Below are 17,366 nucleotides of genomic sequence, written 5' to 3'. Positions count from 1 at the left end.
AATAGCTATGATATGCTGATACGAGTCCCATGGTTTGGTTCATATTCAGATATCAGCCCCTCAAAAAATTGCCACGACGCGTTGACATGAGTCCCTCATATTAACACATTATAGCAGCTTGAGTGAGGGGCTGATATCACAACGTGGATAGGTAAGGCGCTAATATCAAATTACATTCAACGTAAGGGGCTAATATAAAAAAATACCCGTCGCCAGAGGACAAGGCCAGCAGAGGATAAGGCAGAGGCGGAGGCAGCAAAGAGCAAAAGGGTAGAAGGTAAATGGAGAAATATTTCGGGAACGCGTATCGGGGCGATCCGGGCGTGCCGCACACGGATCCGGAACGATTCGTGAACATATGGATCGGATCCTTCGTCTTCTCCGCCCTCACCTGGAACAACCCTTACATGTGGCAGCTGTCCAACCAGTTCAAGTATTAAACCCTGAACCCTCGCCGTCTCTTCTCAATTAGGGCTTTTTTTTTTAATCACCATCATCTAATCATCGTCTAATCATCAATTATCAATAATTAGGGTTTTTGGATGCTACTTAAACCTATTCCCGGTTCTTGTTCTCAATAGCGTTTACTTCACGGTCCCTGTTAGGGTTTGTGAAAAAAATGTCTTCTTCTTTTTTTTTTTCGTTATCATGTTGTTGTTGTCAAACGACCCAAGCAAAACAATGTGGTGAGGGTTGAGAGGGTTGTAGTTTTATGTTCTGTCAATTGTTGATTCTAGGGATGTCGCTGTACCGGCTTCAGATTCGTATAGAAAATGCAAAAAGAAAACTATACAGTTCTCCATCAAAATTGGCTTAACTATAGAGCGCGGATTTATTTAGAAAATCCAGGAATTTAGGATCTGCTGTCTACTCGAGGTGACGAGAATGACGACATAACTTAGTAAACCTGATCCTGGGTTTTGGACTATACCTAAGTCCATATTCATGTTACCTAATACTATTGAGGGAGCAACCTCTATATTCTCCGATGTTATGCAAGAGACTAGAGAAATAGTAGAAGATGATGCATTTGCTGTAAGGCTTGCATTCTTCTTGGAGACGCGAAGTTCAAAGCGAAGAATTAAAGGGCATTTCCTGTGTAAAGGGAGACGGGTATGGTGAGAAGCATACGAGTTAATTTCAAATTCTTTTTTGTATTACGGTGCATCTTTGAGGAGTGATCATCTACTATGAGTTTAATCCTCGCCGTTCCAAGTGCATGCTTTAACTACTAGGATTTAGTGATATAGATGGTAAGGATTGAGAGAATGGAATCCTCTCCAATTATCACTTAATTGAAGAGGATCATGATCCTATGAAGATCCGGTACAAGTGTTGTTCTTGGGGAAAAGGTAAGCATTGTTGGTATTTTTTTGTTTGTATAGAAAAAAAGAACCTCATGGAAATCCTTCTAAAAAAACTAGATAGAGAAAGTAGTGTGTGTGTGTGTATCCTACAAAATTCAAATGGTTAATTATAGAACCCCCCCCTGGAATTTTGAGGAGCTACTGTAAGCCCTTCAATTTTTTTATTACACTGGACCCTTTGACACTTTAGGAGTTATTGCACATACCTGTCCTGAAATTTTTTCCCTCATATTATTTGAATTGCTATTAGGTACCCTTTAGTTATTTCAAAATTTAGTCCCTTAAATCATTTAATTTCTATTTGGTTCACCAACTGCCATGACTTGTTTCAAATTAATCCGTCAAGTGCAGAAGTAGCAATTGGAGGGATAGTTTTTAGATAATTTATGAGAATTGAGAGGCAATAGCAATTTCAATGATGTTTGGACTAATTTTGAGACAGCTTAAAAATTGCGGTACCTTATAATAACTTTAATAATTTGAGGGACTATTTTTTAAATAAGAAAGTTATAAAAGACTACTGTATGAACATCCCTTTTTATGTGTAATCTATGTGGGTCAGCTGACCCATTTTAATCCACGGTGGTGCCCGAAAAAAGGAGCCTCATTCAGCCACACAACCATAACTCGCGAAGGGGTAATGTTTGGCCCCGACAATTTTTTGCCATCCCTTTCCTTACCTTACGGTGAAGAAAACCTAAATGAAAATTTCAAAAGCTTACTTTCTTTAGGTAATCAAGCTTACATTTTTCTTTCCCATCTAACCAAACTTTGAAAACCTGTTTTCTTTTTCTTTTTCTTTTCTTTTCTCTCACTTTTATTCAAAACAAACAAACCAAAGAGAGCCTTGAGAATTGATCAAATAGGTCACTATTAAGAAGATGTAGATTTTAGTGAGGTTAGATGTACAACAACAGTGCAACTAAGCATAAACGACAATCTCAAGGTGATATACTACTAATGAAAATAGAGGTTATCTAGATCATAGAATCAAGTACCAGCTATCGAATTCTAACCTTGTAAAAGTAGAATTTTCATGATATAGAGATGCTTTACTAGATTGGTTAAAACACATATATGGGAACAAAAGATGGTTGCGGATGGTTTAGCAATTTGTGCGGAAAGATTCCATGGATGAAGCTGGAGTACTGATTACACAGACTTGAAGAGACGTACTTTTAATGTGGTCTGATTTTGAGTATAGATAGGTGTCGAAAGAGGACTTAATAAACAGCTTATACAGTTGATGCTTGGAAGTTCAATGATGCAGGACTGTTTAGATGTGAGTATCATGGGTGTGCTCAATGGAACAGATGGGTTCATGTTTTACGGTTAATGCTCTTTTGTTGATCAAAGAACTTTTTCCTACAACTAAGTTGTTTTTCCGTTCTTGTTTTCATATAAGCTTAGGATACCAAAAAACAATCGCTTTATCCGATTTATGCTAGTCAGGATGCTGATCCCTAAATGATCGTTATTCCTAGGATAAGGAGATACATGTTGAGTGGTACTTTTGTGTTGCTTTTCACTTGTTTATGCATCAACTTATCGCTTTTCCTTTTGCCTTTTATTACTTGAATTTTACAAAATATTGTGTATTATTCTCCTTTATACTAAAAATGTCCATCTTTTCAGAACTTCCCAAAAATAACTTGTATTGTTTTTAATAACTTGTCTTGTTTCTTCACTTTTATACTAAAATTGTCCATCTTTTCAGAACTTCCCAAAAATAACTTGTCTTGTTTCTGCACTTTTAACCTCTAAAAACTGTCTTCACATAAATGTTTTTTTAATAATCTTTTCTATTTCCTGCTATTTGTTTGTAGAGGTTTCAACTGAAGAGCTAACTTCTTACATCCATTCTGAACTTCTAGTTTTAGTCTGATTTCTTTGTATCATGGCATTTAGAATACTATAACTTTTGCTGATTTCTCAGAATTATCTCTAACAACTGTAACCAGTGCTTTAGAGATTTGGATGCAGCATGTCCCTGTGGGGAAAATACTCTATTTTCAGCTTGGAGATAGGAAACTTAAATTATCTGCTAGTTCTTCAAACTGTGTCTATATGCATACATACAATTTACGTTTTCCTTAAAGTTGTTTACATTGCAACCAAATTATTATATTTTTATGAAACCTGTTGTATTTGTTGTGAAAAAGTTCATATCTCTGTCACATTGTTTTAAATTTAGATCAATTGCTCTAAAGCTGTTTTTATTGTATCAGAAATGAATATGTACGCAGTTAGCACTTAGCAGTATTATGAAGCAGCAGAAATATGGAAAAATTAGATTAGTTATAAATAGTTCATGAAACTTTTATTTGCTTATATAAAATGATAAAACAGTGACCAGAATTTGCTTAATTCACTAATTGATTAAATAATTTAGAACACAGTTGTTTTCCTAATTTCTTTCCAGTGCTTGCTTATTTTTCAAATAGTGCAACCATCTTTTTAAGTAAAAGCTTACGGAAATATTTTAGGGTTTTTAAGGTATTGGTCCCTCTAAACTTAGGTAACAGGAAATAGGTCCCTCAAAGGACGTTATTTTGAAAAAGGCCCCACATTCCACCAAATATCCCCCTCTGGTTAAAAATTGTGATTTTAATCCATAATTAGCTAGTGGTCGCTTGTTATTTCACGCCCTAAGATGAGGCTGACGGTCGCCCGTCGCGGCTGTAGTCTCCAGCCAACCACTGTCGGTGACTCTTGTTGGACCACCATGGTAGCCACCGCTGGACTGCCATATGCAGCTGACATCCACTGAAGGGCTTCCGGCTTCAACTGCTGCTGCTCTTGCTGTGGAGGGAGCAAGGAGCAGGGTTAACTTTAGTGGACACGTAGTCAAACCCATGTTAGAATTTTAACATCAAAATCTAATTTAGACCCCTTTGGTGTCATCAAAGGATTTTGGGGACTTTCAAAATAATTTGCTATGGGTTCCCATTTTTTATGTTTCGAGGAACTAATACCTTAGATGCCCAAATATTTAGCTAAGCACTCGTCACTTGTCAAAATACTTATATCTCCCTGGAGTTCTTTAGCTTGGTTACTTTTGTGGATGCTGCATAAATATTATGGCAAATAAAAATTAAGAAATGTTTACACCTAAAATTATTGTACTTTGTTCGGAACAATGAAGATGTCCATATTTACTTTTCCCTAGTTGATTAAATACTCTTTGAAGGTCATAAAAAGGTTTACATTACTTTACATTACTCTCTGCCGTTTAAAATAATCTATGTTATTGGTAAGTGGTGAGGGGGTTTAGATAGTTTTTGGCTAGAAGATAGCTGGTGACGGGAAGTGGTTGAATAGAGTTTCCAGCAAACCAATTATGTTGTTGCATTCTTCCATAAAAACTATTGGTAGCTGGTAACTGAAAATGTTACCTGAAGGAATGCTGAATCCGCAAGGATAATTGTCAGCCATATATCTCATGGAAACTGCAAAAGGCACAAAGAAGATGGGTACCCCATCATCACTTGCAGATGTTGCATGTGATGAGTTATCTATTAAAATGTGTAATCCATATACATCTAGTAACTTGGTGCGGAGACTGGACATAATCTAGCGGTACTTGTAGCAGAAGTTGTATTGTTATCAAAGAGTAAAAACCCAGTTACATAATCTAGCAGTACTAGTAGCACAAGTTGAGTGATCATACAGGACGAGAACTATATCCAGCATGGTTTTAAATATCGGCCGATAATCCGATATTATCGCCGAGTTATCGGATTTGGGAGCTTTCCGCTAGGATAAGTAGGATTTTTATTCGGTTATCGTTTTTTGAGGTTTATCGCGAGTTATCGACGATAAAGGTACTTATCAGCCGATAAGTAGGCTCTAAATATCGGTTTTATCGGCCGATAAGTAGGATTTAGGAGCTTTTGCTTTCTTTTGGATTTGCTCTTTGAATGTTTACAAATTATGAACTATTTGTTGCTTTTGGAACTTGGTTGATTGGTGATTAGCTTATGTTTGTTTATGGATATTGATAATGGCTCATAACTACTAAATATCAACTTAGTAAGTTAGTTTATGAATCTCATGATTAAACAATAATTATGTAGATGCGTAGATGATTCTTCATTCTTGATGTTATCTTATTATTTGCTAGTTTATTATTCCATTTTGACTAACATTATATTATTTTTCAAGCTTATGTTTGTTTATTATTTGCTAGTATATTACTCCGATAAATACTATTTATCCCCGATATATCCCCGATTTCCGCTATCCGATAAGAATGTTGACCGTCCGATAAATCCCCGATAACCGACATTTAAAACCTTGATATCCAGTTACATGTCACGAGTGTCAAGATGAAATATATTGATATCAAAGCGGAAAATTGCGTATGGTTTGACTTGTTGGTTAAGAACTTAAGACGTTAGTAGTTCCCTTGTCCCTGGGAAAGACAAAAATCAGTGCCTATGTCGTGTTATGAATTATACAGCCACTCTGGTGCTTTTTTTTTTAAATTTATTTTCTCTGCATCTTTTTTTTGGTTATCCCTCAATTATGTTTTGTAATTTCTTGTGAATCCCCATCGTAGGAACCGTTCAAAATTCTGTAATTATTAGCTGCTTGTGAGCACATGAACATCTTATTAGTGCTTTTTTCTAACTCCTTATTTTACATCGTGTTCTTGGATAATATCACCAGCTGGCATGATAAGGCCATGATGTTCGAGCATTACCATTGGAAGAAAGCCGTGGAGAAGAAGGAGCCCCACCAGTTCAAGGTGAACTCAAGATCCTCTTTACCATTCATTTTCACGTGTCAATCATGTTCTGCACTATTCTGGCTCAGTTGCTTACTTTTGTGCAAATTGTAGCCTAACTTTCAAGGGAACCACCGGGTAACCACCACTAATTGAGATATATGAGTATGAAATTTGAAATTAACCTATAAAGAAGCAGTGTTTTACTTTTCATCCCAAATCACTATCATAGCTACAAGCAAACCGAAAGTGGCATCTTTGAATCATAACCATATTCCTGAATGACATTGGTTAAACAATTGGTTGTATTTAAATCTTAGGGTCAATTGCAGATCTGCCGTTGTATTTTGAGCGTGTTTCCACTTTAACTAATCTATTTTGTTAGCATCTACGCCCCCTGAGGTTGAGATGTCGGTGGGAATCATGTGACGGTAAATTGCATTTTGCCCTCAGTTTAATAGGGGAAAAAAAAAAACTAAATTACCCTTTAGACTGAGGGTAAAAAGTAACACGGACCGAGGTTCAGGTGGTGTAAATGCTAATAAAAAGAGTTCAGGGTTAGGCTACGCTACCACTGTTCAGGGTGCGTCTGCAATTCAACTAAATTCCAAGCACAAGGCAGATTTCAATAGCTCAATGTGCACATATGGCTTTTGGCGATTCTTTTCAATGAGCAGATTCATGTTTTTGCAATCTGTAGTCTGACCGTAGCTCAACTCAGCGGGTGTTTTTTTTTTTCTTCTCTATCTCTTTCGCAGTGGAACCAGATGAGTAAGCCCGTGCGTGACTCGTACTACTTCAACTGGCCAGTTTACTTCCCATAGAACGCTGAAGAATGGCGCTGATACATATTTTTTTCCGAGTCTAATTGTGATCCTTGTGAGCAACAATTGACATAACGTTCAGTTGCTAGATGCTTGTGCTCATAGTTGTAGGCTTTATCATGAACGTTATCTGTTGACGTTCTTCAAGTTAAATGTTTGTTGTCGAAGTCTATTGAAGTAGCAGCCAAAACATCTCAACTGTGTGAATCTCATCTATTGTTAATCTTATTCTATGTTATTTAAGTCTCAACTGCGTATTGTTTTTTGTCAGTCAAGAAAATGAATGATACAATAACACCTTGGGCCTTAGTTGACGTGTTGGATCTGAATCCAATCGAGAACCATCGATTGTCAGGGGATACCAGATTAATTTGTTTAATACACGACCATAGCGAATAAGATTTGCAAGGGTTAAGTAGCTTTTATCTGATTGACGAAATCAAATTATGAATAATATATATGTACCAGCTTTGGACTAAGATGCAAAGCATGAGGGGGAGAACTTTTAATAAAGTAAAGATATTACTTTATTATTAAATTGAAAACGCCGTACTCTCCTGTAATTCCATGAGTTGAGGGAAAAGAAAGAGAATAAAAATCTTATTTCTAATTCTTGAGAGCTTTTAATAGGAAAGACAATTCTTGAGAGCATTGTTAGCTTATTTCCTAACTAAAATTTGTTCCGTTCCTCTTTAACAGCTTTTGTTCGCTTTTATCTCTAAACTTTAACATCGCGTTTATTTATTTTCTTTGATATTTGTATGAATGGGCTACACTCAATTTACATTTTCATGTTGATAATTGAAGTTTGACAGGAAATAAATATAATCTGAAGTTAAATTGAATTTTTATATTATTTGGACTAACATGAAACTAAGCCTTACTCGAGAAAGTACAGTGTTACAAAAGTGAAAAACGTTAAAATAGTATCATACAAGGAAGGTGAATATTTAAAACCAATAAGGCAAGATAATTGATTAAAAGTATACTAAAACGATACAAAAGATAATATGAAAATTTGTTCCTGATCATTGCTGGACTTCATAAAAAAGTATAAACTAAATATTAATGCTACCTCTAATGTACTTTTAACTTTTATATGATAAGAGTATCGACATGAGCATATAAAAGTACTAAAAAAAGTTCATGAAAATTCAGTCTAAAGATTCCTAATTTCACTCAAAATAATTAAACTATTCTATAAAATATTTAAAAAATATTGTCATTTATTCTCTCTGTTTTATTATTTTATTGAGCTGAGATCACTCTTCCTTCATCTTTATTTTTTTCTTAAGTAATTTTGGAGTAGTGTCTTCAGCATCCTACATCGATTGTGACATCAAGCTAGAGTTGAATTTTTTGTGATGTTATCTTTCGTGAGCTTGCTAATCTTTCATCTTCTCATTTAACTTCACAAAAAAGTTGAATGTATTTCCAATATTCAACACAAGCTTCTTGAAATACAAACTTTGATTTTTCTCTAAAATGTTAATTTCATATATATGAAATTCTTTGTGTTCTTAATTTATTACTTAAATAAGATTAGGAGTAATGTTTTTCCTACAATGAATTCTTCTGATGTGCATCCAATAAGAGTTCTGTTATGTCAATAATATTATATTTGCTCTATCCCTATCATTTTCCACAAGAATTTGAACTAAATGCCTGTATTTTTCATTGTCAATTAGCCTTAGATTATAATATTAATATTTAATTTCTTTAGCATTTGAAGAACAAAGTATGGAATTTCTAAAATTTTAAGGGTGTTTTTTATAATTATCAAAACTTTGGGTTATTTTTGAAAATTTTAGAATTTAGTGGTCTGACAATAGTTTCCATATTTGATGTGTGCTGATTACAAATTTTAAAATTTTAGAGTTTCTTATGATTTTTAACTTTTAAAGGAGTATCATTTTGTAATTTTTATAACTTTGAGGTTAATTTTGTATAATTTTAAAATTTTAAGTGCTTGATGGTAACCCTTTGAATTCATCTATACCGTTTACAAGTTTTAGAATTTTAGGATTTTAGGGTACTTTTTTATAATTTGAACTTTGAGTGTGTTTCTATAATTTTTGAGAGATTAAGAGTGTTAATTGTAAATTTTAAATTCTCTAGAGGCTGCTGTTAATTTCTTAATTTCATGTTTTTTTCTAAAGTTTTGAGACGTTGGAAATTTTCAGGTGCATCATGGTAATCCATTGAATTCATCTATGTTATTTGTAAGTTTTGAAATTTTAGAATTTCAGGGTGTTTGTTTGTAATATGAACTTTCGAGGGTATTTCTATAATTTTTGAGATATTGATGGTGTTAATTATAAATTTAAATTCTTCGTAGGCTGTTGTTAGTTTCTGAATTTCATGTTTGTTGTTTTAACATTTGAAATGTCAGGATGTTTTTTATAATTTTAAAACTTTTGAGGATATTTTGTGTTATTTTAAATTTAATCGGGCGGGGTAATCTTAAAATACAACTGAATTGGTACGGTCTCTGTTCACCCATTTGACCGCCTGTGTTCCCAAAACCAAAACGCTCAGCCCTTTTTTCTCCGATTTCGTCGCTCTCGATTCCGGCGAAATCCCTAACACGTAGCTTAATTACATTTAAATAGCTATTACAGGCGCCGTTTAAACGTACAGCTCCGTGATATCACCGGCTCCATATTTGCTAATATCTTAGGGAGGAATTAATGCTAAAAACCTATTCTCGATCACGGCTTTACAACTCATGCAAAAACACTAACTAGGTGATTATTGTGCGCCTCACATAACTAGAATACCTTCTTATATTTGCAGCGTATCTACGATCTCTATATCAGGAAGGAGTTATCGATCCCGCTTGTTTTGGAGACAAATCCGATAGAAAAAAGAGTACTTCATTCAGCTAAAGAAGAATTTTTGCAGAACACAAGATACATATACCGAGCAATACACGGTGATCAAAATTCCACAAGAACCTGAAGGCAATGAAGCTTCAAAAAAAAACGCAACATAGTCTCCCTATCACATAGATTATGATGCTTTGGAATGTTTTTTTGCAAGAAAATACTGACAATGCTGGGTTGTTAACTAATGGAATATATGCTATCTGTGTGTATGAGAGGTCCTAAAACGTTATGCTTCATGCTGGCATAAACTACATTAGGTATACATTTCCACGTAAACTCTCCACCTATGTATGCAGTTTGAATATATATACCTCCCTTAATTTCTTTTGGTGTGTGTGCGTGTGTACATTTGTGTGTGTGTGTGCGCGCGCACAGCTTTTTTTTACACATATTTGTTCATCTTTATGGAACACGCAGGTCTCTATATAATTTTCTAAAGCCTTTTTATCCCAAGGCGCATGCCTCTACGTGTAAACTGCCAAGGTAATATGACAGCGTATTGGTTAATTAGCTAAGCATGCTCTTTCTGCTGATTATGTTTTTATTTGGTTGGAGAAGATTCATCCTTTATTGAACTCTATTATAGAGATGCCCCTTTATTCTTTGAACAATACTAGTGAAGAGAGCACTTGCGCTCTGTTTAGCTGTGTTATTAAAAAAAATTGCAGAGAAAGATAAATATGCAAATTTTGGTGTAGCTCTAGGCTTTGCACATTGATTTGAAGGCACTAGGTTTAGCTAACTCGATCAGCATCGACTTGTCAGTATGTAGTGAAAAGAATTTTTGCCCATACTCATTTGCTTAACTGGTCCGTCTATCACTTAGCCCGTCCAAAACCCACACATCATACTCCCTTTAAAAGCACGAGTTCGGAAAATCTTTTTTAGACAAATATACCCCTTTATAGTTTGAATTATCTTATCTATAATCAAATTCTAATTTTCAATGGTCAATATTACCCTTCATTATTTTGAATATTTTATTTATATCTTAATCTATCCTAATCATAATCATATCTTATCCTAATCCTATGTGAACCATGTTTAGCTTAACAATTTTAAAAAAAACTAATATTAATAAAATATATAAAACATAAAAATGATATTAGTTTATTAAGATAAAGAAATTACAAGTAGATAACATATTATAATACATGAAGTATTGTAAAAAAACCATAAAAAGTTTTAAAATTACAGAAAAGACCCTGAAAAGTTTAAAATTATAAAAATCATCCCAATGTCTCAAAACTTAAAATAAAAAACATGAAATTAAAAAATTAACATCAGTTTGCAAAGAATTTAAAATTTACAGTTAACACCTAATGTCTCAAAAATTATAGAAACACCCTCAAAAGTTTAAATTACAGACAAGCACATTAAAATTCTAAAATTTTAAAACTTACAAACAACACAGATGAATTCAACAGATTACCATGATACACCTAAAATTTTTGACATTTAAATTTAAATTTTTTAATTAACACCCTTAATATTTTAAAAATTATAGAAACACACCTTCAAAAGTTCAAATTATAAAAAGCCACCCTAAAATTCTAAAATTTGTAAATAAAATAAGATGAATTCAAGATATTACCCTTAGACACCTAAAAAATTAAAATTTTCCAAAATTAACCTCAAAATTTTTTAAAAACTCCTTCAAAATTTAAAAATTGTAAAAAAAACTCTAAATTTTCAAAATTTTTAACTAGCACACATCAAATTCGTCGATTGGTAGACCACTGAAATTTAATATTTTTCAAAATTAATCTATAGTTTTAATAATTGCAAAAGACACCCTCAAAATTTTAGAGTTACAAGAAATATACTAACATTTAAAAAATTACCACCAACACATGAAACATATAATTTACAAGTACCAAACTTAAAAGTTTTTTTTAAAAAAAACTCTTTCAAAATTTTAAAAATTACAAATCACACCCTCAAATTCAAAACCACAAAAATGGGCTAAAATTTTAAAACTTGGCAAAGAAAAGTGTAATTGTTTGGTATTTTTCATATATATATATATATATATATATATTAAAATTTCTAATTTAGGGATTTACTATCCATTTTCAGCATCTAAGAATAGTCTAAGTTGATACTGGTAAACAAAAACAATAAGAATTGATTAAAAACATCCGGTTAATGGATAAAATTTTTAAAAATATTATAGATTAAAAATTATCGGCACTATATAAATTAAAGTAATTTCATATAATTTTAGTAATAAGTTGGGGTAGCCAAAATACATTCGTAACATTAATTGATAGATATTTAAATCCATAGAAATGATAAAACACTATAATATTATACCTTAGCATTAATTGATTTTAATTTAGAAACTTTAATCTTTGACGTTAATAGAAATGATAAAACACTATAATATTATACCTTAGCATTAATTGATTTTAATTTAGAAACTTTAATCTTTGATGTTAATAATATTTATAGGGTAAAAGAATACAAGGAATTACATATGGAGAAACTATTAGAATATTTAGAGATAACTTTAAAAGAATTGAGTTATTTCCATTGCAAATGGGAAAGTGATAGAAATAAATCTAAAATTCAGAAAACGTCAATGAATCACTTGAATTGGCATTAACATAAGACATATCTATTAATGAAGCACTGAATGAGTTACATTAAAAAATAATTTAATAACTTTATCCTAATCTAAGAAAAAATCTTCATGGAAGACATAAGAAAAATTAGTAAGTATTCATAAATTCCATACTGTGTTCTTCAAATTAAATATTAATATTATAATCTAAGAGAAATTGGTAATGAATAATGCAGGTATTTATTTTAGATCTTTATGGAAAATGACAGGGATAGAGCAAAGATAATATTATTAAAATAACAGAAATTCTTATTGGATACACATCAGAAGAATTCATTTTAGAAGAAAATAAAGAGATAGCTTCTAATTTATTTAAGTAATAAATTAGGAACACAAAGAATTTTATATATATGAAATTAATATTTATTCTCATTGAAATAGAAAAAAAATTAAAGTCTATATTTTGAACAGTTTGTGTTGAACATCATAAGTACATTTGACTTCTTTGTAGAGTTAAATGAGATGATAAAAAATTAACGAGTCCAGAAAAGATAATAGCATAAAAAAATACAAAATTAGCCTGATGTCACAATTGATGTAGATGATAAATACAATACTCTAGAATTGCCCGAGAAATGATAAATGATAAACCTGAAGAAGGATTGATCTTAACTCAATAAGATAAATGATAAACCTGAAGAAGGATTGATCTTAACTCAATAAAAAATAAAATAGAAGAAATAAAAAAACAATATTTTCTGAATATTTTATAGGGTAGTTTAATTATTTTGAGTGAAATTAGGAATCTTTAGAAGGGAGTTTTATGAATTTTTTTCAGTACTTTTATATTCTTATGTGGATGTTTTTATCATATAAAAGTATACTAGAGTTAGTATTAATCTTTAATTTATATTTTTTTATGAAGTCTATTAATGATTAGGAATAAACTTCATATTCTCTTTTGCATCGTTTTAACATACTTTAAATCAATCATTTTGCCATATTGGTTTTAAATATTCACCTTCCTTGTATAACACTATTTTAATATTTTTCACTTTGCAATGCTATACTTTCTCAAATAAAGCTTAGTTTCATACCGGTCAAAAATAATATGAAAATTCAAATTATTTTTAAATTATATTTGTTTTTTGTCAATTCAAATATCAACATGAAAATTTAAATTGAGTGTATCCTATTTAAACAAACATAAAAAAATAATCGGGATGTAAGAGTTTAAAAAAAAATGAGCACAAACTGCCAAAAATACTTAATCATGGTATTAAATCACGTGCATTACACGTGTGTAAAAACTAGTTTAGTTAAATGAGTCTAATCAGACGGGTTCATATCAAACTATACTAAATGGGCAGCCGGTATCAGTTCACCCATTTGCCCCCTGTATTCTCAAAACCTAACCCGAAGCCTTCTCGTTCTTCTCGGTCTCTTCGCCGATTAGAAAATCAAACCCACGGAGAAAAAAAACCCCCCTAGATTTTCTCCCCAATTCTACATAAAATCCGGCAACGTCGACTGCGGGAGATTTGATACCCTCCTTCCTCGTCGTCGAGAACCCTAATTCTTCCTCAGTTTGTCAAAAGACTCCATAGAGGGCGAGCAAGAGATCCAATCTCCTCCTCCATCGTCAGTTACTCGCTCGATTTGAGGTAATCTTTATCTTCACGTTTGAAGAAATTATGTATTTTTGATCTTTCGCTGTTGTTATTTGCTAGTTTCATTCAATTATATGTATGATTATGGAACTTTTTTTTCCTGACGAAATTAGGGCCAAAGGTTATATCTTTATCGGTTCCAGTTGGAAGTATGGGAGAAAAACTTTAATTATGGCTGATATACTCTACAGAGAACAAACAAGGAAAAATATGATCAATTTTTCATGTATCTAATCACCGCATACAAATTTTCAATAGTTCGGCTACCCGGATAAATAGACATCACACATGTATCCGTCATTGAATTATGACAAATGTTTGGTTTTCAACAAAGTTCTAATAGTTTTTTTTCATAATTCCGGTTGACTTATGAACAAACTTTGGTTTTTCTACAAAACAACTGATAATGATCAGTGAAAAGGACAGAAAATATAATTAACTGAATAGCACACGCACAGGACTTCACTGATCACAAGGTTCCGGATGCTTGTGATATGTTTTATAGATCTCATCCAGTTCAAATTCCAGATTAGGTTCCCAAGCAACAAGATCTGCGTGATTTCTGATTACAATGGCTCCCTGATGAATAACAGGAATTGACTGTTAGTAAAAGAATTCCTTCGCATGTGTTACATGAATGATAATATTGTGAATGGATATTGAACCTTGAGGTATTGGCATGCCAGCTTTGCTGGCCTCTCACTCCACAGTGTTACCAACTGACTCAACGTGATATGCAAGGATTGAAATGGGGATTTGTTCAAGCCTTGTATTTCCCCATTCTGTCCATATCCCTGTAAGCTTTATGTTTCCTCTTAATTGCTTAAGTTTCTATGTTGCTTTCTAATCCATGTCTATCCCATAAGTTGTATTGTTGCTCCATATTGTTGAAACTTGAAAATTTGTATTATACATTGAGCTCAAAAGCAACGCTTGCTTGATTAGCGTCCAATGAGAATTTATCGGTATAATATGTAAGCTGCTTGGTATTTCTAAAATCCTTTAATATTGCTTATAAGTTGGAGTTATAGTCAGTTCCTGACTGTTAATCCTGTTTCAGGTTTGATACTTGCAGCAACAGGCCGATTACAGGCGTATCTGAGTAGCCTTCCAGATTTGAGATCAAAAGTCCCTCAACCACATTAGTTTATCCCCAGTTAAGGTAATCTAGATGATTCTACAAAAAATATTTCTTTGCAGACGTTTTCATCTGGATTTGTCCGTGTACTTTTATCTTTTCTTTTGTTCTTTTTTTGTTTTTTTTGTTTTTGTTGGTCAACAAAGGAATCTGCAAGTATATTAATCTCCATATTCATAGAAGTTAAGAACACCTTCTTTATTACCCTAATGAGTGGTTCTTATGCAACTCCAATTCACAGTTTTGGGGAATGTGCTAAGGAAGTTCAAGTTCGAGTTAAAGACTAAAGCATCAGTGACATCAGTGTAGGTTCAATATTGGTAAAACAGTGGAAAGTTAACTATAGTAAACAAAACTAGTTTTGTTCAAGTTCATGTTCGAATGATGGTTGGCGTTAGTTCAATATTTTCTCAGGTTTTGAAATCATTACACTGAAGCTACGTGATCATGACACTTGTATAAACTTTGTATATTTCAGGTTCCCATAAACTGGTGTATCTGTAAAGGAACAATTCCAATTCCAGGAGTCAAGTCAGTTGAACAAGCAGAAGAGAACCTGGGTTCGCTTGGATGGCGTCTTAGATCAGATGAGATTGATGAGCTTCAGTATGCAGCAACAAATTCGTCTACTAAGATGATACAGAATATATTTCAAACTAGATGAATGGATGCATTACTGTAAATCTCAAATATTGTTATAATATCACAGTGAGATATATCGAGATATCATAGAAAGCATCAAAAGATATAGTTATTTAGTTATTAGCTTGACTTGGGTGATAGTTTCAATATTAGTATGACGTTGCTCTTATATTTGTTCTCCTTGCATGTATTTTCGTAAGGTTTCATATTATGCGGGTAACATTATTTTGGTTGAGCAAAGAAGTTGAATATCTGATCTTTGTATGAGAAATAGGAGTCTGCTTGAGAAATGAACAAGGAAAATAAGAACAAACAGCTTAGAAAGTTTGGACATAAAACTCAAAAGACTGTAAACAAACCCCCCCCCCACCCACCCACACACACACACACACACACACCACAAAAGTTCTCGCAAAAACCCCCCCAAAGTTTTATAAGAAACACCCCAAAAGTATTACATACATAACTATTATAGTTAAATGAGCAAATGGATGGACCGTTTATTAAATGGGCAGGCAAAAATCCGCCCATTTAGAAAATGTTAAATGAGTCATAAATGAGCTATCAAACAAGAAAGAAAAAAAGATAGCAATTCAAACAAGAAAGAAAAAAATATAGAAATTCAAAGCACTCTTTTCTAATTTTACCTGACTTTACATTCATTACTTTTCTGTCTCCAAACGTAAACACACATTAATTTCTATTTCCAGCCTAATAGAAATAAAAACCATTGATTACCAACCCAAATCAAGAAGTACACTGCAGAGGTTGGTGCACCGACGACATTAATCCTCTCGATTCAATTCTCCCTCCTCCTATCTTACTAAGTTTATAAACCCTCTCCCCCTCTATCACACATGCGCACACACTCTACTGTCAAAAACTGAGTACGCAACAAAATCACAAACCTCCTACGACTCAAATAATTAGCTCCAATCCAGTTTATTAGTAGTTTTTTTTTTAAAAAAGGCAAAGGTGAAAATACATAGGGAAGAGTGAATCAATAGGGAACCATAGGGGAATATAGAAGGTCATTTTATTCCAAAGATTTATGAAACAATTCAAATATAGACATCAATTTTGTTGCACTAATTAATGCATAGGGGAATATAGAAGGTCATTTTATTCCAATGATTTATGCAACAATTCAAATATAGACACCAAATTTGTTGCACTAATTAATGCATAGGCCTCGTAGGGGTGTTAAATGGGTGAGTTTGGGTATTAAATGGGCGGGCCATAAATGGACGGGCATGTTTTGCCCATTTACCCATTTATGGCTCATTTAACATTTTCTAAATGGGCGGGTTTTTGCCTGCCCATTTAATAAACGTGTTATCCTTTTAATAAACGAGCCGCCCATTTACCCATTTAACTATAATAGTTATGTACATAATACTTTTGGGGTGTTTTTTTATAAAATTCTAGGGAGCTTTCTGCAAACTATTGAGGGCTTTTTGCAAACTATTAGGGGCTTTTTGCAAACTTTTTAGGGAGTTTTTTTGCGAACTTTTTGGGGGTTCTTTGCAAACTTTTTTTTTC

At 32.9% G+C, this 17,366-nt stretch overlaps 1 protein-coding gene and 1 long non-coding RNA gene across 2 annotated transcripts; both read left to right on the top strand.

The window, feature by feature from the left end:
- Nucleotides 213-7,175, top strand: LOC109834127. The gene is made up of 3 exons (XM_020402047.1): nucleotides 213-433; nucleotides 6,039-6,117; nucleotides 6,855-7,175. Exons 1-3 carry the CDS (start codon nucleotides 282-284, stop codon nucleotides 6,918-6,920), a joined length of 297 nt encoding a protein of 98 aa, XP_020257636.1. The 5' UTR covers nucleotides 213-281; the 3' UTR covers nucleotides 6,921-7,175.
- On the top strand, nucleotides 13,773-15,993 carry LOC109834126. The gene is made up of 4 exons (XR_002245458.1): nucleotides 13,773-14,038; nucleotides 15,105-15,206; nucleotides 15,424-15,487; nucleotides 15,661-15,993. It is a non-coding gene; the product is annotated as an uncharacterized LOC109834126 (long non-coding RNA).

Source organism: Asparagus officinalis, chromosome 3, assembly GCF_001876935.1.
Source record: "Asparagus officinalis chromosome 3, Aspof.V1, whole genome shotgun sequence".
Classification (NCBI taxonomy): domain Eukaryota; kingdom Viridiplantae; phylum Streptophyta; class Magnoliopsida; order Asparagales; family Asparagaceae; genus Asparagus; species Asparagus officinalis.
Note: the sequence above shows the minus strand (reverse complement) of the source record. Positions and strands in the feature narration are given on the sequence as shown.